At 38.7% G+C, this 25,850-nt stretch overlaps 1 protein-coding gene across 2 annotated transcripts in view; it reads left to right on the top strand.

Annotated features, from left to right (window-relative positions):
* RNF38 (ring finger protein 38) overlaps window positions 1-19,078 on the top strand; it is a 61,888-nt gene extending 42,810 nt beyond the window's left edge. The window contains exons 5-11 of one of the 2 annotated variants that reach the window (XM_009331523.1): window positions 622-792; window positions 2,591-2,752; window positions 5,824-5,930; window positions 7,517-7,601; window positions 9,119-9,240; window positions 10,156-10,255; window positions 15,621-19,078. In XM_009331523.1, coding sequence (XP_009329798.1) covers window positions 622-792; window positions 2,591-2,752; window positions 5,824-5,930; window positions 7,517-7,601; window positions 9,119-9,240; window positions 10,156-10,255; window positions 15,621-15,683 — 810 coding nt within the window. In that variant the 3' untranslated portion in view covers window positions 15,684-19,078. Of the gene's footprint in view, window positions 1-621; window positions 793-2,590; window positions 2,753-5,823; window positions 5,931-7,516; window positions 7,602-9,118; window positions 9,241-10,155; window positions 10,256-10,377; window positions 10,516-15,620 lie in introns of those variants that run through there. The other variant, XM_009331522.1, reaches the window with a different exon arrangement.
* The last annotated feature ends 6,772 nt before the right edge of the window (window positions 19,079-25,850 follow it).

Genomic DNA, 25,850 nt, shown 5'->3' with positions numbered 1-25,850 from the left:
TAGCGTTCAAACTTTAGTGTCCAAAGTTGCTTTTGTATGAGGAATATCAAAGAGGGGAGAAAACGGGCTATTTCCTACAGTAGCTGTCACTTGGGGAGCTGCCTTCAGAACATGAGGCTCAAAGTGCAGAACTGGGCAAAGCTTACGAATTATTCTTAGTATATGAGGCAACAGGGGTTTTAAGACACAGTCTGACAGCTGGGAGACCCTCAGCTCCATCTAGAGCTTAAAATGGTTGCAAGGCCATTGCTTTGGCATGTCATTTTGAAGGAGATATATGGGAAAAATAGAATTAACTAGGATAAATGTATCTGCTCATCACTTAGGAGTCTGTCTAATCCTGGAGTATTGAAAACCTTAACTCCCACTGACCTCATGAGGAGTGAGAGCTACTTTGCACCTAGCAGATGTCACACTATGGTACTTCTAGAGCCTGTTCTGTACTAATCACTATTCCTTGTGTATTTGAATGAGTTACTATTTCTGTGTGTTTTGGAGGCTTTTCCAAGGAGGCAAGAGAACTGTTTTGTTTTAATGGTATCGTTCCATAATAAATATAGAATGTTCTATAGGGAATGTTTGTGCTAGAGACAAAAATATGTTGTTTTCATTTTATTTCAGATGCTTCAGGCGTGCTCAGTCCAGCACCTACCTGTACCATATGCAGCATTTCCACCCCTCATTTCTAGTGATCCATTCCTTTTGCATCCTCCTCATATCTCTCCGCACCACCCTCCTCACTTGCCTTCTCCCGGACAATTCGTTCCTTTCCAAGCACAGCAGTCACGGTCGGTAAGTAATGCTTCTTACCGCCCTCTCTGTAGAATTCGTGGGGCTGGATGGGTGAATAGTGCTGATACCTGATTGAGGAAACAGAAGGATTTTGTTTAAAGTAATAAGTTTTTGCATTTATGCTTCCTTAGCCCATCTGTAACCACTTAGTGTGAAGATGAAAAAATAATTTTAAAGTTCACCATGTTCCTCTTCAGATTTCATCAGCTGTTGTCTGTGCTGTTTCTCCATAGGCCTTTACTTCTGTCAAAAAGATGTATATTTGCTTCACCAACTATTCCTTCGGGTATTTCTTTCCCAGGAAGCAGAAGAGAATCCAGAGGAGGTTGTGTAGTGCAGTAGTGGTCTCAGAGAAAAGCTTAGTAGAGAGAAAGCACAGAATGTTTCTTTCATTAAATGCTGCTTTTGTATTACTTCTCAGTTAATTTTTAAATGACCAGTGCTTTTCCTAGAGAACATAATGACCTTAGGTCGTCCAGACATATTCAGGAACTTACAGTCTCCCTTTCTCTTCCCTCCCCCCCCCAATGAAAGTTATTGATGCCTTCTGCTTAAGCAGACTTGGCTTAGTGATAGGGACTATGCAGACATGGGAAAATGTGACTCTGTTTTGGATTTGGGGGAAAATTACATTTTCAGTTCTGGCCTACAGCTCTTACAGTGGGCTTATTTGTATACTCGTGTCCATTTGTTTGCCCCTCAGACTAGAAGATGCCAGTATTTCACTAATACAGAAATAGAAAACAGCTTCACTGTTACTTACAAACACTGCTGAGACTTCTCCATGCCATGTCTCGAGTGTGGATAGGGTTGTAATCACTTTGTTATGATGATGGGAGAACATCTGGGAAAATACGGTTTTCGGTGGTAATCTTTATAAGACTTTCCTTTAGGAAATGTATGGGCTTGGGTTTTAGCTTGGGTTGCTTACTTAGTTTATTGATTAGGCTTGCCTGTCAACTTTCAGCTCTGGCAAAAAGCCTATATGTTAGTGGTTTAAGAATAGCTTGTGTTTAAAGTTTGCTCTGCGTAACAGGGAAACAGAATATTCCTTTGGTTCCACAAGGTGGCTTTCTTAGCTGAATTTCTTGAAATGATGGAATTCAGTGTCAGGAACAGAAAGGTGTAATAATGAAACAACGACAATTCCTTGTTATTTCTTGAGCACTTTTGGCCCTGACTGATGTACTACAGTTGACTAGATTACAATACTGAACTGGAATCTCTTGCTTCTGAAACCTCTGGACTGTGTGTTCTTAGTAGGACTGCTTGCATGATCCTCCTAGGGAAGCATCTGCTTGATTACTGAATATCATTAGCAGTTTAATCCCCTGGAGTCGCCATGTTTCGTCTCCACTTTTCAGGTTTTCTGGCACAATTTCAGTTCTTGTCTATGGTTGTTTATTTTTTTCTCTCGCATAGTTGTACAGTGAGAGCAGCCTGGCAAGAAGGAGAGCAAATATTTGTCCTGAAAAATGCAAGACACAGGAAATTACAGCCACTCCTATATTTGCTAGATCGCATAAATTCCTGGTCTATAAGCATGGCTAGCTGGAAAAGGTGAATTTATATCAAATGTGTAGTGTTGTCTTTGCTTTTTGGTAGTGTTAATGGCACAGGAATTGTTCACAGAGTTACTATGTGAAACTGAGTACAATTATACCTGTAATTTCCAGGCACACACACCCCCTATAAAATTGACCACAGCAGCTCAGAATATACAGCTGGGATTGCAGTTCTTTATTGGGGAAAAATTTTATATCTGTTATTGCAACAAAGCCTATCTCTTTTTTTTTAGCCACTTCAAAGAATAGAAAATGAAGTAGAACTGCTTGGAGAACATCTTCCTGTAGGAGGTTTTACATACCCTCCCTCAGCCCATCCACCAACATTGCCTCCCTCAGCTCCTCTCCAATTCTTAACACATGATCCTTTACACCAGGAGGTGTCATTTGGTGTAGTAAGTATTGTTTTCTGTGCTACATTCTTGTTCATGCCACATTAACATCCTTGATCTTTATTCTATAGTACATTTTGTTGAAAAGTGGCACATCTTGCAGTTGTATTCCATTATTGGCTATAGCTGCATACTGTGGTATTTTCTTTAAGCTTGATTTAATCAAATTAAGAGTAACTTAATGATACCAGCAAATGATTTCTGATAATGTTATCCGCAGAATGTCGTAGCAGTTACTCAGAAAATGTTCCATGTTGCCACACAGTCCAGGACTTCTACTGAAGAAACTAATTAGTACAGTTTAGAAAAGCTGCTGTCACTTTTAGCTAATTCTTCATCATATGTTGAGTTTCCACAAGTCAGGAAAGCTAGAATGCTTTAAAAATAGTTCTTCTCCAGAGTGTTTGCACTTTGCAGGCAAGCAGTTGTATAGAGTGCTTCCATAATTTAGACTGCACCATGTTATAAATACAGCCAAGCTTGCTTTAAGCCAACTTTCTAGGAATCTACAGGCAGTTCAACCACAGCAGCACAAAAAAAATTAAACCTGGTGCAGGATGAAGTCTGTGCTGAATTGTGCTTCTGTGGTGTGTCCAGTATCAATGCTACCTCTAGGATCTTTGTAGTGCACTTCAGTCTGCAATTATATTAGTCCTGAGATTTTGTTGTTGTTGTTTTGTGTGGTTTGTTTTTTTAAAAAAATCTCTCCTGCGTGTGTAATGCTTGAAGAAATAACTAGAAGTGAAGTATAGGCCCTGAATTTTTTTAATGTTTGACCTGTGTATCAAGTTGACAGAAGGTTTTAGAGACATATTGTTATTTAAAATTTTAAATGAGAATGAAAGGCCCTGTGACTACAGAATATACAGATAACATCTCTTTAATTAGTCCCCTTGAAATCACACAACCTAGTTAAATGCTTGCTGCAGTTTTTATAAAGGTTCCAATAAGTCTCCACCATTTAAAAAAACCACTCAGCTCATTGTTAAACTAAAGGTGTACAGATTTTCAATGAAGTTTTCAGTCACTATGAGTCACTCTGGAGACAAAGACACTTAAAAACTTCCATAAACTGCTTGTATTTTATTCAATACACTTGTTAGATAAGTTACGGTCTAATCACAAACATTTTGGTTGGAGTGGGGCTTTCTTGATTTCCAAGTTCAGTGTTTAAGGTAGATAAGGAACAAAATACCATTTTTTTGCACATTATATAGCATTTGTCCTCTGTGATGCTTCAGTTCTGGGTTGTATCGCTGAGGAATAGAATAGAGAGGTATTACAAGTAATCATATGGTCTTTTATAAAGCAATCCTAAATCTTTATAAAATTTTATTTATATTAAAATTATGATGGAATGGCTGCATTTATGATTCTCTTCCATTCAGTGAACACAATGGTTTTTAATTATATTTTTGGATTGCAGAATTCACAAAGCAGTAAAATTGATATTTGCTATGTCTAGTTTGAGATCTTACTTTCAAGAAAAAGACCCTGGCTCTTTTACATTGTGTTTATATTCATATGTAAATTTTATCTATGACCATGGCTACCTATTAATAACATTTCCATTGTAAAATTAGGGGGTTTTAGGTTAGTCATTGGTGGTGTTGGGCTTTTGTGTTTTATTAAATTTCAAACATGGAAGAAGAAAAACATGTTAGTGAAGACTTGGAGTGTTCTTTGTTTCAAAAAAAAAAAAAGTTTCAAGGCCTTCAAATATGAATTCAATAGTGGTACATGTATTTCAATTTTAAAAATTACTAAAAAATTTTAGTACTTTGAATATTTCTGGAAGAATATAGTTTGCATTTAAGTGGAAATTTTTCACCATGTATATCCCCATTTTAGTAGGTAATGCAAGGAATTTTGAACAATTATCATGAAAATGTAAATATACAAGTAAAGAGCTTAGCATGCAAATGAAAAAAAGTATGACAGTAAACCCCTGTTTTATCCATGGAAAGACTACATTGAAGCTTTAGGCTTGACTGTCTCTTAAGGCGTTGTCCAGCTGCAGAAATTATACTGATTAAACTCTCCATGCACACTTGAAAGGCTTCAACCCTTTTTTAACATAAATGTAAATATACACCACTGCTTAAAAGTTGTTTTTAAAAAACAGTTTTTTTTTTAAAAAAAAACTGTTTTTTAAAAAACAGTTTTTTTAAAAAACTTTTTTTTTTAAAAGGCTTCTTTTCTCAACCACTTGTGTGCAAGCCTGCATAATAGCACCAGGCATAAAGCCTGGGCTTTTATATTTACAAGAGAGTCAGCAGTTCAAGTCCCACTTCCCAAACCAGCCTGCATGTAGACTAAGCACACAAGAGCTTGCAAGGATTTCTGTTGTGTGTTACTACTTTTTCACATGGAATGGTATGATTGTGTGTTATTGATGGGAATTGTTTCAAATTGAGGCTGAGGTTCTTTTGGATTTGAGCAGTGGCTGGATTTTTTTAATAATGCTTTATTGAAAGTGGATTTCAATATTCAGATTTCATTTTATTTCATGATTAAGAAAACAAAATGTTGAATCACAGTCTTACAGACTGGATGAGGTTGGAAGGGAGGTCATCTGGTCCAACCCCCCTGCTCAAGCAGGGCCACTTAAGGCCGGTTGCCTAGGACCATGTCCAGTCAGCTTTTGAATATCTCCAAGGATGGAGACTCCACAACCTCTCTGGGCAACCTATGCCAGTGCTCGGTCACCCTCACGGTAAAGAAGTATTTCCTGATGTTCAGACGGAGCCTCCTGTGTTTCAGTTTGTGCCCATTGCCTGTGGTCTTGTCACTGGGCACCACTGAAAAGAGCCTGGCTCCGTCTTCTTTGCACCCTCCCTTCAGGTATTTATATACATTGATAAGATCCCCTTGAGCCTTCTCTTCTCCAGGCTGAACAGTCCCAGCTCTCTCAGCCTTTCCTTATATGTGAGATGCTCCAGTCCCATCTTAGTGGCCCTTCGTTGGACTCTCTCCAGTATGTCCATGTCTCTCTTGTGCTGGGGAACCCAGAACTGGACACAAGTTCCAGTTCCTCAAGTTCCAGTTGAAGCTTATTTTCTTCTTTCTTGCAGCCTTACCCACCTTTTATGCCTCGAAGACTCACAGGGCGCAGCAGATACCGATCACAGCAGCCAATACCACCACACCCTTACCATCCCAGCCTATTACCTTATGTGCTGTAAGTTCAAAGTACATTTGCTTCCATGTAGGCTATTAAGAAGTCACGTGACTTTCAGCAAGAGTCTCGGCACTTTTTATGGTTGGACTCTACCGGAGAACAGGCATAGTTCAGCTGTCCCAGAGAGGAGGAAAACTTCCATTTCTGTGTAAATTTTTTAGCCTATTTTGAATAACATACACCCTTGAGCAAGGAGAAATATAAGTGAACAGTTTTGTCCAATGTAGTTTTGTAGATTTTTTAAGGCACAGTAGCCTCTTGTTTTTGAACTCTTCATAAAATCTTCAACAAATTTTAAAACTTGGTTCTTGGACACTCTTACAGAGGCATGGTTACACTATAGGATAAAGTCCTAGGAGTCTTCACTTACGGAATAAATTCATTTGGTTTGGTTCCTAATTATGAAACACAAGGGTGGGAGCTTTCTGTGATGTGTTACTCTTTATTGGCTGAACTGCTGATCTGTTACAGCTGTTGAATTTCTGTTCTTCCTCTGATTAGCTGTTTCTGGAAAATATGTGGGACAATTAACATTTGGGAATTACCTGTATTGTGTTATGGTAGACCTTCTGTGGGGGAATTTGGGTATATGACATGAGATTATTACTCTTCTATGTTCTGTTTTGGAAGTAAGTATGAAGTGGTTGGGAACCAAAGATTATTTTCTGGTGGCAAAGGTGACATTGACAAGAAAATAAGCAAACATTGGCACCAGATCTGTAGTTTCTCTCTGTGCAATTTCAGATGTGGCATGAAAATAGCACAAGAAATCTGATCCAGTGAAGTTGTTCAACTTTGCATCTTACAGTCTGAGAGTGATGTCATAGCTTCTTGCCTGTCCATTGAGGACACAATGTGGCTCAGTAATTCCTGGTGACTTCAGTGGGATTTTAGTATATATCAGTGCTGTGAATTCGTGATTTCTGTGTCTGTGCATTAAGTTTTGACCCATAGGACTATCTTGGGAGGTAAAAACACTTGTTGAATATAAAACCAGAAAAACATCTTTCTCTTGCCTCTCTATCTGAAGAGATTCTGCTTTGACCAATATCGTAGTATGTGAGAAAGTGAGTTTGTGCTTGCCTTCAGTATGGAAGTTGGTCCAGTAGCATATCGTGTTTATCTTCATTGTGTGTTTTAGGCTTACAAAAGTTTCAGGGCTTTTCTATTGGAGAGCTGAGTGAACTTAGGATTCCTTTTCTTTGCTGATATTTTATCCACTTAAAGAAATAAAACATACTTAAAACCAGAATGTCAATTCATTGTCAGTTTTAGTTCTCCATAATCTGTGATAATCAAGAGATTAGTTTTTTGTAATAATGCTGAGTCTGGTTGGAAGTACCAGTTGAGACACGCATGCAATTAAAAAGGCAGCACTGTCAGTATCAAAAAGTGGCAGAATTAGCTTTTTCATTTGACTCTTTCACTTCAAATGTCTATTCTTGACTTCAAACTTAACATTTTTACCAGTTCTGACCACCTGTTGATTTGAGAGGGATCGATAAGGTAACTTTACCTCTACCAGATGTTTCTGTGCTTTCCTTCAGCAAGATGCTGAACCTCATCATTGTTTGCTCTCATGGTAGATCAATGCTCCCAGTGCCACCTGCAGTTGGACCACCTTTCAGCTTTGAGTTGGATGTGGAAGATGGAGAGGTAGAAAACTATGAGGTTGGTGCGCAAACTACAACTACCTTTAAAGAACAGATGTTAGCTCAACAAATACATAAAATTTCATTATATTTTGCTTTTAAACCCACTTTTGTCTTTCAAATAAATGCAGTGACTGTGAAGATAGAATCCAGAAACCATCCTTTCAGATTTTTTTGCAATACTGGATATTGGAAGTGCTTAGCTTTATTTTTTGTCTATTGCTCTTTCCAAGAATCCACCCTTCCAGGCTAGTAATCATTAAATTGTTCAGCTTTTATGTTCTACATGCTGCTCTTCTCCTTTTGAATTTTAATTGATTTTAAATATCAAACACAAGTGAAGCACTTTCAAAAGAACAGGGTAAGTTACTGGGTTTACGTGCGTAACTTCGCAGAATAGTGTTAATACAGAATAGTGTTAATGTCATAGGAGTAATTAATCTAAATGTAATGGTTATAAAACTGCCTTACTGCCTTTTCTTCTTGGCCCTCAGGAGGGTACAGTAATTCACATCTATACATGTAGAACCCTCTTTAATATTCTAGATAATTATGGGGCAGCTCCAGCTGTTGTGTCTTTGCTGGTTCTGAGACTATTGGATTCCATTCAATTTCTCTTCAAACAGCCACCATCATCAACCCTTACTTTTGCATCTCTTTGCCTGTGCTCCCCTTAACAGCTCTGTGTATTTGCACATTTTCAGTTTAACAATGAGCACTTCTGTAATAAGTTCTGTGCTAGTTCAGAAGCATCATCATCTTATTTCTGAGAATTTGGGCCCTAGGTTTGACAGTATTAGAAAACCCTTTGTGATCAGTACCGTTTGCAGCTTTCACCAAGTCTTTTAACTTTTCTATGCCTTGGTTCTCCATCACGTTTATAGTGATATTTTTCCTAGGTCCCTTAAGGAGTGCAAGTTACATACATGACAGAGTGTGAATTATTTACATGAGAGGCTTTTAGTTGCAATGCTTGGCTTATAGAAAATGAACATAAAATTTAGCAAAAAAAGTGCTTAAAGTTTGATGGTATGTATTTGTTTTCCAGATTCAGGATAAAATGACCGTATTTCAATTCAGGTAGCCCAAGATGTGGAGTGGGAATCAGAACCTGTCCCATTAAATTCTTGGTTTCTTTCACAAGACCAGACTTGCATATTCTTAGGAAGCAAATTTGTTGACGATTTTTTGTGGTTACCAGCACTATTAATTTCATAGCGGGGTGAGGGGATCCTTCAGAAGCAAAATACTTACCAAGCTGTGCATGCAGTCACAGGACTAATTGGAAGTTGGGTCCTGGAGGTTTTGAAATCTCAAAGAGAACATCTTACATAATTAGAAAGATGGTTGACTTCTGAAAGGCTTTCCATGGGGCTTGTGTTGTAGGGGAGAACTAAGGTTCTAAACATTTCTTGACAGAAGGGTGTTTTGTGCTACCAGCTGGGGTATTGAGGTGTAATGGCAGCCCCATCTCTAGTGGAAGCAAAGCCTGTCTGAGCAGTGAATTTTTAAATGTCCAGTTTCCATGTTTTGCAGGCACTGCTGAATTTGGCAGAACGTCTGGGAGAAGCCAAACCACGAGGATTGACAAAGGCGGACATTGAACAGCTTCCATCCTACAGGTTCAATCCAAACAACCACCAGTCAGAACAGACATTGTAAGTACATTGGTCTCTTTCAAAGGTCCATAATTTAGGTGGCTGTATTTTCACTTCTTTAACTTGCAGCCTCAGCTAGGCCAGAAGGGCTTTAAAAGCAGTCATGTCAGTAAACAGTTTAATTTTCCTTTTTTTCTTGGATTGCTTTCCAGATCAAATACAATTTATCCTCACTTTAAAACCTGTATCTAGTCTCACATAATTTAACTACGTTTCAATTCAGTTCCTTGCCATTTAAAAAGTTAAAATGAGAGAAAGATGTTCGAGGTTTTGTTCAGCATACTAGACATTAAAGTGACATTGTCAACTTGGAACTTAGCCTGTGTTAAAATAGCTTCAAGTGTTGAAGTTTCAAGTGCTCCTGATAGAGCGTGGCCAGTTTAAGAGTGCATCTTGTTATTTTTAAAACCCATTAACTTACTGTGTTTGAAAGATCTGCACAACCAAGTGGAAAGGGCAGTATGGATATGAAGGTAGTTACAGTGACTTAGTACCAAATGCTGTCTAATGTTTTAACTTCAGTGTAAGGATTTTTCTCTGATATTCCAGTTTCAGTGACCCTCAGTGTGAATTACTAGTATCAATAGGGAGTGAACTTTATAGGTCACAATCTTCGTCATTTTGAATTGTGATTAAATATTTGTTCTATCGATTGGGTCTGTGAACTCCTTTGAGCAGGAGCACTTGCTTTGTTATTTGAAAGCATAGGAAAAAAAAAACCACAACAGCAATTCTCAGTTTACGTTGTCACACTACACATCTTCAACCATAGATATAGGTAACTGCAGCTCTTTACCAAGGGGTAAAAGAGCTACCTACTGCTAATGTTGCAGTCGTACCTGTAAAGTTTTGTATGGAATATGTATTTGTTGTTCTTACACAGCAGATACATTTGAACTTTGTTGTCTTTTTTAGGTGTGTGGTGTGCATGTGTGATTTTGAGTCAAGGCAGCTACTTAGAGTCTTACCCTGTAACCATGAGTTCCATGCCAAGTGTGTCGATAAATGGCTGAAGGTAAAAAAAAAATAATAATCCTATCTTATAGGGAATTCATTATGTAGTTGGGGGGAAAAAGGGGCGGGTGGTATTTTGCTGTTCCACTTCATTTCATCTTGTTTCACATTTCTAATACTTAGGCTAGAAATGCCAACAGAGTGGAAGTACTGCCTACTTATGATATCTTTCTAACAACTGATGAAGGAAGTTTCTTTGTAATCTTTGGAACAAGGAAAAATGAATATGATTATTTTCATTGACAGATCTTACTGTGTTTTCCATTTGCACAAAACAATGACTGTGAATTCAAGTAATCTGTGAAATTAAAGAAGACTTGAAAATAAAAAAGTAACATAATAATATAGGAAGTATGAATGAGAGTTTCTGTGATGATGGTGGCTTTAACCATTTTATATATCCTGCGCAGCAAGAATGAGTACTAATACCTTCCTCCCCCACTTTGCTATTAACGTTAGGTTCTGGGGCAAATAAAATGTGTTATGTGTGTACATATATGTGTATGCATATATACATACATATAGAAATGTAATATATACAAATAGAAATTATAGTTTTACAAAATTATGATATACCCTTCCAAGAGAATTTGAGCAGAAAAGAAAGGATCTAGAATCAGGGCAGCCCAGGAAGAGGGTGGAGAAAATAGCAGCAGTACAGAAGGTGTGAAGAACAGGAAATACAAATAAGTAGATGATGATACACAGACATCTCTACAAGCTGCATTAGCCAGTTCTACTGCCAACAAGGTATTGATCCCCATCTTGCCTCACCTTTTTTCGGTATTTTATTCTATTCAGCTTTAGTTTAATCTGTGTGTAGTCTGTTGTGTAGAACATTTGAAACTGCAATGATCCTATGTTAATACAGGATACAGTCCCTAGAGAATTACAGACGGTGTCTGTTGTTTCGGAAAAAGAAATTAAAAACCCTTGCCTCTATGGCTTTATAAAAGCAAGAAAATGCACATCTTAGGCATACACTAAAATACTCAGTGCAGAGAATGAAAAAAGCAAGTTAATATTGACAGCATTCTTTTGGCTAACAATACATCAAGAATAATGAGAAGGATTTTAAAAACTGGGATATTGCTGTTGGGCTACAGTACCCACAGTAATCTAAGGCTTTTACAAAATCTAAGGCCAGTGTGAATGTTTCCACAATAATTCTCGTAACTTTCAGTGGAACTGGTGTCCTTCAGTATCTGAATCCATGTACATACTTGAGAATCAGCAACACAAATATAAACACCTTGTTGTTTTATTGTCAGATTAAAAAGCCACACACACTACACACACACACACATAATATTATCAATATATCTATGCTAGATGTATGATGTTTTATTCAGTAACTGCAAATTAAGAGTATATTGTATCCATTCAAGTGGTATTCTCCAGTGTCCCCCTACTCCTCTCAAGGAGTGTGCATACTAGATTTGTCAAGTCTTTTCATTGCGTGAAACTTCATAAGTCATTTGTGGTGCAGACAAAGTAACCAGGGATAGTATTCACTCCATTTTATGAAAAAAGAGCCGAGATCATTTGACACAGCCTGTGAGATAGTAGGTGCTATAGGTCTATAGGTTAAACTGATTATATGGGTTTTAAAAAAGACAGCTCTTTCCAGGCTTTGCAGCATTTGCAGCATAATCTTTTGCATTAATATGCAAAAAAATATACCTCTGATTCATAGAGCCCCTGATCTGCAGATTTCTGGAAGTTAGAAGAACATGTCAGGGAAGTATCATGCATGCTTGTCATGTTCTTATGCTCTATAGTTTTGCTTCTGCCTATTCCTTTATGTATTTGACAATGGTCAAATGGTCTGACGTTGGTCTCAAGAGTTAGACATGTATGTTAAATTAAGCTTTTTTGGGACTCAGTGTGACAGTTCTACAGTTAGATTTAGTACTTTCAACTGGTAATGAACTGGCAATCGAATGCAGAACAGCAAAGTGAAAAAAGAAGATTTAGTTTAATCCTTATTTTCATAATCGTAGATGTACTGTAGTAGTGGTGGAACAGCTTTTTTCTGATGTTCCTGTCCCAGCTTAGAAACTATGTATTTTCTAACAGATCTTCAAATGTGGTATTTTCTAAAGGTTGTCTTATCATAGAAAAACTCTATGAGCATAGGAGTGTCAGCTGGGTGGGGGAATGAGGTGAAAGATATGCAATCTAAACCTAAAAAGGGTGTAGTTATATCCACCTAGAACTGCCTGTATTGATATCGTGTATTCCAGAGCTGGATGCAAAATAAGCTAGACAAGGTTAAAGCATCGTAGTGTAGGATTGCTAAGGCAATATATTTACACCATGTGTGTTTAGTTACGCTGGTACAAAGATGGTGTATGGAAATAAAGATTATTTTGCTTTGCAAACTACGTCAAACACCAGCCTATTTTAGTTACAGCCTCTGTCTAAACTTGGTTACAGTTAAGCAGCAAACATCTGGAAGTGAGGATAACTGGAAGATATTTTGGGCTATAGTTTTGCTTCTGCCTATTCCTTTATGTATCTGACAATTTGTTTTATATGTTGATAGTGTAATTATGTCCACATCCACTTAATTCACATCATCCAGCCAACATCATGTTGATAAATTCTGCAAGGGAAGGTAAAAATCGTAGCTTTCAGTACTTGTAGCTTTTTTCCACGAGGTAAAAAAAGAAAAAAGTTACCAGTTTGTCCCTGTGTTTTACTGATTTAATCTTGTTTCTTTGAAGAAAGTATTTGCTATCTAGAAACATTCCTAATATTTCTAGAACTAGTTCTAGAACTATGGCATCAAGTTGATTCTTTTTAAGTTTCACCATGTTAGTGAAAGATTTAACTAAGAGGTTAGTGATCCAATCTGATTATTTAAAAAAAATAAATCCTTATTCCACTGCCTGTTGGTGATGATGGAGCAAAAAAAAGGTATCTAAGAAAGTTTTGTGGCTTGTCTGTGCATGAAAGGTTTGATCTGCCCTGCTGGTATAATGCTATGTACAGAACCACCCTTTTAGGTAGTGTGAGCAAGTGAGAGGAAATGTTCTATCACAGTGCATTAGGTTACCCGCTTTAATTTATACTTCCCTGGTTAAGCAAGGTTAAAGACTTGTGAAAGAAGATGTAATGCAGTGGAGTAAACAATTAACAAGAGGGAGGTTATCCTTTTGCTTTTCATAGTATTGTCAACTCCCATGTTTCACAGTATTTGGTTATTTCTTAATATCCTAAATCCTTCAGTGAAATATGAATACATGAGAAATCTGTTCTTTTGTAAAGTAAGAGTTAGTCATTCCAAAGGACAGCTTGAAAACATGACCTGTCTTCACCCTGAGAGTTTAGAACCAGATAACAAGGAAAACTTGCCTTTATATTTAACGTTCTGATAGGAAATGCTGTATTGTATATGAGAAAAGACAAACTGTAACTATAATTTAACTTTGTTCTGATGGACTAACACCAAAGTAGTGCAATGTTTTTAGAGGATTCTAGTAGCCCTCCATATTCATTATTCTAAATGCACTTCACTTTAGCTATACATTTCTATAAAATATAAAAAAAATAAATCAGTTGGTTCATTGTACAGCTCGCTCTCCTTACAGTACAAAAAGTAAGTTTGCCTCAAAGAGTGGCTAGTTAGAAGGTCAATGTTAGAATATTATGTCCACCTTACTCCTTTTTTTTGCGCCAGTCATGTTAAATGCCAGGAAGGGGGCATGAATTTCATGAAAGGCACAAGAATGCAACTAAATTTAAAACAGATGTTCAGGCAGGATCTCAAAAAGTTACTTAAAAAGCAGTGCTGCAGTGCCCATGAGTATTCATTTTATCCTGGCACAATGGATTTATTTCTGCAATTCCTATCAGGAAATTACTCCCACTGAATGCTCTGTTTCATGCTACAAATGGTAGATACTTAATTATTTATCTAAGCGAGTATGTCCTGATTCATTAATCCATTGAATTTTGAAGAACATGCCTTTTATTTTAAAAGTTATATTAGCTGAATTGTATCTAGAATAATGCAAGTACAAAGTAGTGACCAAGTAATGGCATTGTCCTCAAGTAATTTCAAAACTACTAGTGAAAGAACAAGAAATAAATGTTGAATTGATTCTCCAATCTATGCTTTACAAAATCTATAGAGCAATAATAACTACGATATAAACTATAACACAGTAATAATAGTAGTAATTGGCAGAAAAAAATATACCTTCATTTTAACTTGCATTACTAAATAATGTTTTTCGGTAATAACGTGTTACTTTCATTGGCATTTATTGTTTGGATTTGAAATTTGTGGCAATGATTTCTGAATTCTGGCCTGCAGAGCCACATTTCTTGATGCTCTCACTTGTACTTTCATTGAAAAATTTGGCTACCTTAGAAAAACTTAGAGTTGACAGTGGTTGGTCCTGCAATTTTGGGAACTATGAAATACAGAATTTGGGTCAGGAAAGAGTTCTCTTCACTCTGTCCTTTGCAAAGGAAATGTTTTATCATAGATGTTACATACTTGTTTAGGGCTTTTTCTCATCATTTGCCAAAATGAAATTAGCCTTTATTTGAAAAGGGGAATGATAAGGCAGAATTTCAAATACTTTCCCAGTAGCTTAAGGAATGTTACTTCTCATCTGTCTTATCTTCTTAAGGAAGCTATAAATGTAAAAGGGTCACAGGACGTATTTTCAGTGAGTGCTTTACTGAAGGGCTAAATTTAGACCTGCTTGTGTGTGTTACTTGAATACCCATTTTGTCTTCTCTTTTTTTTTTCCTTTCTCTTTACTAAAACCCTTTTCGTTTTTCCCTAGTTTGCTTTCAGCTTTGACCAAGTCTATAGGATGGGTTTCTGTGAGAATAACTGAATAAACAGAGTATGAAGAGATGTGATCCCTGATCAGTAGAGCTTGTGACAACATGACACCCTCATATAGGACATTTATTTGCAGCCCAAGGTTGCTAGTTGGGTTTTGGTGGGTTTCTCTGCAGCACACAATACAGCTTCTTAGTTGCATCCAATTGCAATATACTATAACTATGAATCTGCATTAATAAAACCACCATCACTTAGATAAAGCCTAGTTTGCTGTTTTGCTTTAACTTTAAAGATAAAAGGCACTTTTTTTTCTTTATTGTAAACATAATTTGAATTGGCAAACTTAGCACACAACTCTAACATAACAAAACAAACTAAAAAACGGCATAAGCACACTTTGTCTTCTCTTGTTTTGAGACTCTTGAATTGCTTTTCAATACCCAAGTGCTGAAGGTAGCAACCTCATTATGGTCACAGATGTTCAGTGTAATATACACATTACCTTAACTATGTATTTGTCTGTACAGTAAATCCTCTTTTGTATCTGGTTTTACAGGCAAATCGTACCTGCCCAATTTGTAGAGCTGATGCTTCGGAAGTGCATCGTGATTCAGAATGACCAATCTAAGAGCACAAATCTGGTTTGAGTGTTCCTGGTGACATGTATATATGAACTATCTATTGAACTTACCCATGTGGCTTCCAGCCTACCCTTTACACAAAAGGGTCAAGGGACCTTACTTTGCACTGTGTGACTTAATCAATTACAAAGCTTATAACTAGTCTTCACAGTTACGGGATTGTTATACTAACGGTGTGATTGGAACTCCAAAGAATTTTTTTTTTTTTTAGCTTAATTTTGTGTGTGCACTAACATTCCCTGGTTTTTGTGTGATCATTCCGAGTGTTGCTGCGAGATTACTGTGGATGTGATCTTTTAGCATGTGCTTTTATATAAAAGAAAAAGGAAAAAAAAAAGTGGTAGCTCCAAACAATATAGCAATCTACCTTATATAGAGCCTTCAGATACTGTGAGTGGGAATGAATGGTGTGAATGTGTGTTTGCTTGTGAGAGGATGCGTGAAGTGTGCTCGTGACTGAGTGTGCATGTGCGTTTGAGAACCTATATACCAGCATGTACTGAGAACGTATGTGTGTAGTAATAATTATGCTGCAATGTATAATCTTGTGTGTTATTTAAACAGTACTAGTACTGTACACTGGTTCCTTTCCTTGTGTTTGCAGTTGCACACTGAATGCGATGGGTGCAGCAATTACAGACATTTACTATTTCCTCCCCAATGTACTTACAGGTATAAAGACCTTTCTGCCTACTATTCAAACAGCTGTTATGCTTCCCCTTCATTGGAGGCTTTAAATGTGTACCACTAAAGAGTGCATTGATTGTTCATACATGAGTAACCTTGGGGTTTTTAGCATATGTTACAAAGTCTGGATTTACAAGTTATTTTATCTATGTAAAGTTGCAATATTGCACAAATCATTTAGCAATATTAACATTTTCAGTTGCTAATGTGAATATCAATGCTTTTCTGTTCTCCTTTTAAATTTTTCTAGCTGGGTTTGCCAGTTATGTGCTTCTTCCATGAAAGGAAACAGAAAGGACACTGAGGGTCCTGTGCAACAGCTCTTCACGCTTGGCCATTGTACTTGCTAAGGACATAATCTTTTAGCTTATAAACATTGGCTTTAATCACATACATTCTTTGTCATTTACAAGGGAGTTTGTATACAACTAAGATAACTTGTAACAGGTTACAATTTTATTCCTGCAACTTCATGAATAAAATAAAATTTTTAGCATTTTCTCAGAGAAGTAGAACTTCTGATTTTTTTAGTTGTATCACAAGAGAAGGTGGGTTTTGGTCACTAACTGCCCTGATGCTGCTTCTTGCCCTTCCTTATTTCATGATGAGTGTAATATGAAGAAGGAACTCCCTTGGTTTTTGCAATCGAGTTTCCAGAGCACTACACTATAGGAGAAAATTGGAACACCTTCCAGAACAGTGCTGTGAAATAGGAGGTGATAACCTCTATTCAAATGCTCTGAATAATGTTTTATTTGGGTTATTGAAAAAAAATTAGCTTAATTTATAACATTCAGACTGTTAACATCTTCGATATGTTCTAGCAAAATATTTAGGTTTATATAATACCATAGTTATTCTAAGGATGCACTTTTTGCAACAAAATTATTCTCCTGCATTCAGTGTCATTACTTTGGTTGTAGCAGCACAAGTGACACAATTAGCAATATTGCTGCAATTTGGTGCCAGTCTCAGCTTTAAGTTTATTCTTTATCATTTCTGATGCTTTTGTATGCTGCTATGCTTTAGTATCAGTTATAATTTCAAACAGTGTTAGATGTTCTCCATGCTGATTTCCCTCTTTGAAGGTTCTACAGACCAGTCACAGCTCTTGGTGCAGATAAAATAAAAGCACAATTTTGCCCTATTTCAGATGCTCTTCCCTCTGTTTAGTTACGCAGGTAGTTCTCAAAAACAGCGAGTCTTTCCATACCTATCCATACTTAAGAACACTAAATAAATAAAAATGCTGTTACATCAACTTCAAAATAATAGAATTTCTCCTCTCTTCCAGTGGAGTTAAAGAATAGGCTTTTCACAATAACACCTAGCAGGTTAAATTACATGTAGTAAAATTTATTTTTTTAACAAATAAGGTCATGTTGTTTAAAAAGCATATGCCACGCATGTCTTACAAAGCTTAGGCTCTTTTATATAGCTGCAAAAGAAAAAATTCTCTGTGTATGGATTTAAACATAACTAACACTACTGTGCTCAGTATTCAGTTTGAAGTGTGGAAAGAGGGCACTTTTCCTAAGCTAGATACAAATGAACAAGACAACTACTTTCCCTTGACTTCAGAAGAATGTGTTTTTCTGAATTGGAAAATCTTGATGTGTAATGTCCCTTTTTCCCCAGTAAAACTCTGTGAGGCAGTGGGAGATCTAGGAGATAGAGGGTCTAAGTTGGTAAAATCCTGAAATTAATTGTTGCACTCTTACGGCTCATCTCTTCTGGAATGGTTCTTTCGTTTGCATGGGACTCTTGCAGATGTATGTGGACTTGCTTCCTGTGGTTATTGTGTATAAACAGGACACGTACATATGTTCCCAATCAGCTCAGACAAGGTACAACCAAGTCCTCTCTGTTGTGGCTGTCAAGGCGGGGTGGACTCATGTTCAGCTGTTAACTGCCATGTGTTATGCACATTTGTGTGTAATTCCACAGCCTGCCATGGTGCCTGGCAGCACCTGAATTCAGCAAGACTTTTTTTATGTTTATTGCCTTTCTGCCATGACCTGGCTCCTTCTTCTCCAAAAAAAACCCCAACCCTGTAACATGTTTGCTTTATCATATTGGCACTGCTGTGTTTTTTGCATAAACTGTCAATTTAATTTGACATTTTAGTGGATATTAAGGCCTACAGATAATTCCAGTGTCTCATTTTGTGGCTTTCTTTACAAAAAAATTAAAGCCTTTTGTTGTATGCCATTATGTACAGGCTCTTGAATGTGATTTCACAGCTGTTAACACATTATGTAATACTTAAGATGAGATTTACCAACCTTTTTAATTTTAATTGTAGAAAACACATTTTTGACTGAGTTATCTTTGGGCCTTTGTAAAAACTGTGTTTTTTTTCTTTGGTACATTGTTACCTCATTTTGCTACTTGTGTTTCAGATTTACTAATGATTATGAAAGCTTGTGGATTTTGTTGGGATCATATTTTGTCAAGTGTTTTCTTTAAATCATACTCTATTGTATCATTTAACATGTAGTTTTAAATGTATTATAAATATCTGTAACCAAATCATTTGAAGGCTTGATAAATTTTTAACAAAATTTGTACATTTTTTATGAGAGTTACTAGTAATGCTTTACTAGGTAGTGCAATGAATTTTTATTTTTAATCCCTGTGCCCAATTTTGGAGTTGAGAGAGTTGTTCAGTAATAAATGTATGATGTACACTTACACAATTTTGTCCTGTTCTTTCTTTTAGAAAGAGGTGCATTGTTTTCTTTTGTTACTCTGCATATTTCTATGCATGATCATGCAACTCTAGATATTGGCCACAGATGCTTGTGTTGCGGGGGGAAGTTTTGCCACCTTAATTGTAGTGCATGACAGACTGTTTTTAATCTACTTTGAGAGATCATAAAAAATGGTATGAAATGTTGTGTCATATTTTTGAAAGTGTGAAATAACTGTAATTCATAGAACTCAAAGCCTTGCCTAAAAGATCAGCTTTCTAAAGATGTTACTTAGTCAAAGGAAAATTTGCAGGGATGGAGGTGCTCCTTAGACATACTATTTGCACTGTGTGTCAGCTGAAGATGTGTAACACTTTGCAGTGCCCTAACAGTGGTAAAACTGCATCCTGAGTTAAGGATGAGACTGGAATATAAGGAGTTTGAGCCAGGGTCACACAAGAAGCTGGTGGTGAAACAAAAAAAAAAAAAGAAGGGTTGTTTGGGTTTGTTTTTAATGAGATAATGTAAACTAAGTTGAAAGATGTGATTATTTAAAAGGTTTTCATTTACACAGGGCATTTAATAGCTTCATTAATAGCAGGTGTTCTTGGTACTCAAACATATTTGAAGATCCATTGGTGCTTTGAGAATCCTTATGTAAAGATTTGTTTACATGTGTTTTGGATTTATAACCCTAGATAACAACTAGTTTGCCCTCTTTCATACAGCAGATGTTAATTATTAATTACACTGTTGAAAATAGACAGTGCTGCCAGTAGTACTTGCAAAGCTAAGGTACTGGGCTGCCCAGAACTTAGAAGTACTGGTGACTGGCTTAGAGCCTGTACCAGCAAGGCCCTGAGAGTAGAGCAGGTGTTCCTGATAAAGATCATAGAATATCTTGAGTTGGAAGGAACCCATAGGGATCATCGAGTCCCAACTCCCTGCTCCTCACAGGACTACCTGAAACTAAACCATATCAATAAGACCATCGTCCAGATGCTCCTTTGAACTCTTGACAGGCTTGGTGCTGTGACCACTTCCCTGGGAGCCTGTTCCAGTGACTGACCACCCTCTCAGTGAAGAACCTCTTCCTAATGTCCAATCTGAACTTCCCCTGATGCAGCTTCATTCCATTTCCTCGTGTCCTGTTGCTGGTCACCAGAGAGAGGAGATCAGCACCTCCACCTCCGCTGACGCCCTTGAGGAAGTTGTAGACTGTGATGAGGCCACCCCTCAACCTTCTCTTCTCTAAGCTGAACAAACCAAGTGACCTCAGCCACTCCTCCTAAGTCTTTCCCTTGAGACCTTTCACCATCTTAGTAGCCCTCCTCTGGACACACTCTAATAGTTTGATGTCCTTCTTATACTGAGGCGCCCAAAACTGCACACAGTACTCAAGGTGGGGCCACACCAGTGCAGTATAGAGTGGGACAATCACCTCCCTCAACCAGCTATCTATGCTGTGCTTGATGCACCTCAGGACACGGTTGGCCCTCTTGGCTGCCAGGGCACACTGTTGACTCATATTCAACTTGCCATCAACCCAAATCCCCAAATCTCTTTCTGCGGGGCTGCTCTCCAGCCTTTCGTCCCCTAATTTGTATGTATAACCAGGATTACCCCTTCCCAGGTGGAGAATCTGGCACCTGCTCTTGTTAAATTTCATACGGTTGGTGATTGCCCAGCTCTCTAGTCTATCCAGATCTCTATGGAAGGCCTCTCTACACTCAAGGGAGTCTGAAGCTCCTCCTTACTTCCCCATGCAGAAGGTTCCAGTCAGTCAAACATCCTTTCTTTTGCATGGAAAGGTACAGCAGGAAGCTGCCTAGGGATCAGCTGTCTTTCTGCCAAAATATAATATATATCACGGAATTTAGTATCATAGAATGTACTTAATGTACATTCGACTCCTGCACCCAGATCATTTATAAAAACATTGAAGAGCACTGGCCCTAAAATTGAGCCCTGCAGAAACCCACTAGTGACAAGATGAACCGAAGTAAAGCTGACGTAAGTTTAGCTGCTGCCTCTGCACCAGGATTTTGTCCCTTTCCCTCTGGTCGCTATTCCTTGCCAGCACCAGCAAATGTATATGTACCGCAAACAACTTCTGAGGTGCAGCACCAACCTGTGTGAGATTCTGAGCATCAGGCTATACCCAGGCAGGAAGCCAAATCTGTAATGCATGTGAACTGTGCTGAATTAGGCAGTGCTCCCAGCAATGGAAAACTGATCTTTTTTGCAACAGAGTTCATCTAAACTCACTGTGCACTACAAGTACAGACTGTACAGTTTGTACTGTAGCAGGGACGTGTTTTGTAATATATCACAGTGTTTGTGCAACAGGAAGACCTTTGGCAGAAAGACGGCTGATCCCTAGGCAGCTTCCTGCTGTACCTTTCCATGCAAAAGAAAGGATGATGTTTGACTGACTGGAACCTTCTGCATGGGGAAGTAAGGCTCAGAAAACATACTTGTCAACTGGTAGACAAAGGGCCAAGTCTGTTTGCCTTGCCAGACAGTCTTCTCACTGCCAGATCTGTAGATTTTTTGCCTTTGTTTCCTGTTGAGTATACTGCTCTTTTGCTGTCCCCCACACAACCACTTTCAAAATCTAAATCCCTTAATCTTGAAACAAACACCAAGCCAAACTCCAGCCATTCTATAAATCCATGAGTAGCATGTACCTTGTAACCCAGCAGTTGTCCTTAACTCTGGCCAGCAGTGAAGTTTTCTTCCTCCCCCACGTCTCTGTTCTTGCTTCCTTGGAATACATATAGCTCTCCATTCCTGGCAAACATAGTGTTGATGAACCTATGTCTTTTTTCCCTAGGATATCTTCATACAGTACTTTGTTGGAAGCAATCTCTCCACTTCTTGCAAGCTGACCAGCTTGTGGCCTCAGTAACCACAACGAGTCAGTTTTACTGTCTTTGCAGATATGATAAGCAGGAAAGCACTGATCAGGAGCTACTGTATCCTATCTATCTCATCCATGCAGCTACTGAACTCTTAGGGTAGTAGGCTGAGCAAGTATGTGTCTATTTGAAAAAACATTACATATTCTGTGTCATCTGTGTATTCTTTTGCAGCCTTGTTGCTCTACACCATTGTCAAAGCAGGATTTTTGACTTGCGTTGTAACATCTGTTTGTCCAATCCTCTTGTAGCAAGGTCAGCAAAAATAGGGACCATCTAGCAGCCTGTCTCAGTTGTTGTCAAAGCTGGACACTGGGGTACCCTGCAAGGTTTTATCAAGAACTTTCTATATCAAACCATGGGCAGTGATTGCTTAGTAACTAACATTGGTAGATCTCAAGTGTTGATTTTGCTGGAGGCTTCCTGCTTCTAGCCTCAGCCCACTTGCTGGCTTTTTACCTTTTTGTTTTTGACTTCCAGGTTGGGCAGAAGGATTCAAGAATGCTATAAACTGTCCTAAGCAAACAAGCTTAAACCCCCCTTCTGCAGCTAAGTTAAGTTTCTGGTATCTGCCAGCATCAAGTTATGCAGAGGAGCCATCACAGGGCAGAGAGTCAACTGGTGATGGGATTGTAGAAGAAAGTTGTAGAAAGGAATGGAGGTCCCACAGGGTGGAGTATATGCTCTGTTCTTCTGCACACAGTTCCTTCATCGGCCTCACCTCAGTGCCCAGTAAGGTGATGGAACAGATCCTCATGGAGGTTGCATCAAAACATATGGATAACAGGGAGGTGATTAGGGACAGCCAACATGGCTTCACCAAAGGCAAATCATGCTTGACTGATCTAGTGGCCTACGGTGGAGTGACTGCATCAATGGACAAGAGAAAAGCTACAGATGTCATCTACCTGGACTTCTGTAAAGCCTTTGGCACGGTCCCACACAACAGTCTTGCTGCTAAATTGGAGAGATACAGGTTTGATGGATGGCCTGTTAGATGGATAAGGAACTGGCTGGGTGGCCATGTCCAAAGAGTTACAGTCAACGACTCAATGTCCAAGTGAAAACCAGTAACAAGTGATGTCCCTCAAGGCTCCATACTGGGACCAGTACTATTTGATATCTTCATCACTGACAGACAGTAGGATTGAGTGCACCCTCAGCAAGTTTGTGGATGATACCACGCTGAATGGTGCAGTTGATTGACAGGCTTGCGGGAAGGGATGCCATCCAGAGGGACCTTGATAGGCTTGAGGAGTGGTCCCATGTGAACCTCCTGAAGTTCAACGAGGCCAAGTGCAAGGTCTTGCATCTGGGTGAGGCTAATCCCCAATATCAGTACAGACTGGAGGATGAATGGATGGAGAGCAGCCCTGTGGAGAAGGATTTGAGGACACTGGTGGATGAAAAATTAGATACTGAGCTGGCAACATGCCGCTTGCAGCCCCAAAAGTCAACCATATAATGGGTTGCATAAAGAAGCGTGGCCAGCAGGTCAAGGGAGGTGATTCTCCCACTCTACTCCGCTCTGGTGAGACCCCACCTGGGGTACTGCATCCAGCTCTGGGGTCCCCAGTACAGCAAAGACAGGGATCTGTTGGAGCGGGTACAGAGGAGGGCCACAAAATGACCAGAGGGCTGGAAGACCTCTCCTATTAAGAAAGGCTGAGAGAGTTGGGATTGTTAATCTTGGAGAAGAGAAGGCTCCCGGGAGACGTTATTGCAGCCTTTCAATACTTAAAGGGTGCTTATAAGACAGACACTTTTTACCAAGGCCTGTAGTGACAGGACAAGGGGCAATGGTTTTAAACTGAAAGTGATTTAGATTAGATATAAGGAAGACATTTTTTTACGATGAGGGTGGTGAGACAGAGAAGTTGTGGATGTCCCATCATTGGAACTGTACAAGGTCAGGTTGGAATCTTTGAGCAATCTGATCTAGTGACCCTGCCCATGGCAGTGGGGTTGGACTAGCTGATCTTTAAAGGGCCCTTTCCGACTGAAACCATTCAATGGTTCTATGAATGACATCAGTAAACTGCTTGAATAAAAAGCCCAGCCATGCCTGAAATCTATGGACTGGCTGAGACTCTCAAAAAACAATTTGCAAAGCCAGCAAAGAGAGTTATTTCAGCTTCATAGAAAAATCATATGTGTTCGAATTGGAAGAGATCATCATTGTCAAGGCAACATCTGCACTAGAAAAGAGAAGGGTTATCTGTGAGCTCGAATACTTGCAAAGCCACATTTGCTGCACTCTAATATTTTGCAAAGAAGGTTCCAGGAGCATCTGTAGTTTGGTCATGACTAGTCCTAGCCTGAAGAGCACAGTTGCCCTCAGATCTTCCTTTCCTATCTGCTCTGTCCTCCCACCCTCTTTGTGTCACAGCATCTCACTCTCTTCCTCAGCCTATAAAGTGGCTCTTTGCTGATCCTGCTTTACCACTGCTTGTGAGTCTTCTGGCATTCTCAGTAATTAGCTGACAATTTCTGTTACTAGTTTTTAGTAAATCATATCACTGCCTCCAGATTCTGCATCCCATATGTTTTTTTGTGGTCCTTTTTGCCTGTCTTACTTTCACCTGCTGGCCACAACTCCAGCTTCTCCACCTTGTGTATCTGCTGTAACCCTCCTTCCCCCACAGCTTACACTGTGGTGCACACAACCATGTGACCTTCAACTGTGGGATCTCCTTGCATCAGATTCATGTTTTTCATGCCCACAGTGCTTATCAACTGATTTAGGAATGATACTATACTCGAGAACAGAGAGAGTTCCTTATTCCTTATTTAGTCTTATATATGCTAAAGATGGCCTTGGCTTTTCAGGGGCAGTGGCATTGCTATAGCTTTTGTCCAATTCTAGCCTTTGCTAACCTTAATAGGTTTAGATTGCCTTATTTAACAGCGTAAGGATCTTCCCTTGTCAATTACGGCACCCATAAAGCTCTCTGCTTTTTCAAACATGCAAGTAGAATGTGAGTCACCAGTTCCGAAATACATGTTCTGCCTAACACAGTCTTATGTGCTGGCTTTTGCAGTGGGTTGCACTGTGCCACTTACACCCTACTATGTCTCACAGTGCAGTTTTCTCTTTCTGAAAGAACTCATGTACCACCAGGCTTCCGGTACCTAGAACCAAACTGAGCAGATTTTCATTTTGAAATGAACAGCTGATGGACAACTTGGAGAGGTAAAGCACCATCCTGGCACCACTAGAAGAATCTAAGTTAACAGCTGTGCAGGTGTCCAATTGGGACAGCAGAGGCTGATGGTATGTTGTGTGTCAGATAAGCAGTGTTAAGGTACCTGGTTGCATGTTGTGTTGACCTAATAGCATATAAACCTTTCCTCCAAGCTTCTAGTTAGCATACTTTATTGCAGGTTTACTAACAGCTAAAGATAGCCTCATGGTAGCTCATTTTCCTGTAGCAATTTGACCAGGTATTTCAGCTACTTCAGAAAAGAAGCAATAAACCTCAAATAGCACCACCCAACGGATGTCAATCCATCCTGGACTCATAATAACGTCTGCTGGTGTGGCCTTGGGAAAGCAGTATTGGGTCAGCAGTATTACCCAAGATGTCAAACTGGTTTGTCTGTATGATTTGGTAAATTCTTTTATATGTAATAAGATTGCTATTTGAATAGTTTTGCTAGAATGACTCCAAACTGAAAACAGGATGATTGTCAGTATTGGTGTTGCTTTTACATTTGCTGGTGCTGCTCTTACGTGCAAGTAGGGTTTGGGGAAGCATAGTTTTGAGTGTATCCGCCTTCTTTCTTTGGCTTAAAGCCCCTGCAGCAAATCTATGGAGAGAAACAGTGAGATAGAAGAAGCTTC

Source organism: Pygoscelis adeliae, unplaced genomic scaffold (assembly GCF_000699105.1).
Source record: "Pygoscelis adeliae isolate BGI_AS28 unplaced genomic scaffold, ASM69910v1 Scaffold289, whole genome shotgun sequence".
Lineage (NCBI taxonomy): Eukaryota > Metazoa > Chordata > Aves > Sphenisciformes > Spheniscidae > Pygoscelis > Pygoscelis adeliae.
Note: the sequence above shows the minus strand (reverse complement) of the source record. Positions and strands in the feature narration are given on the sequence as shown.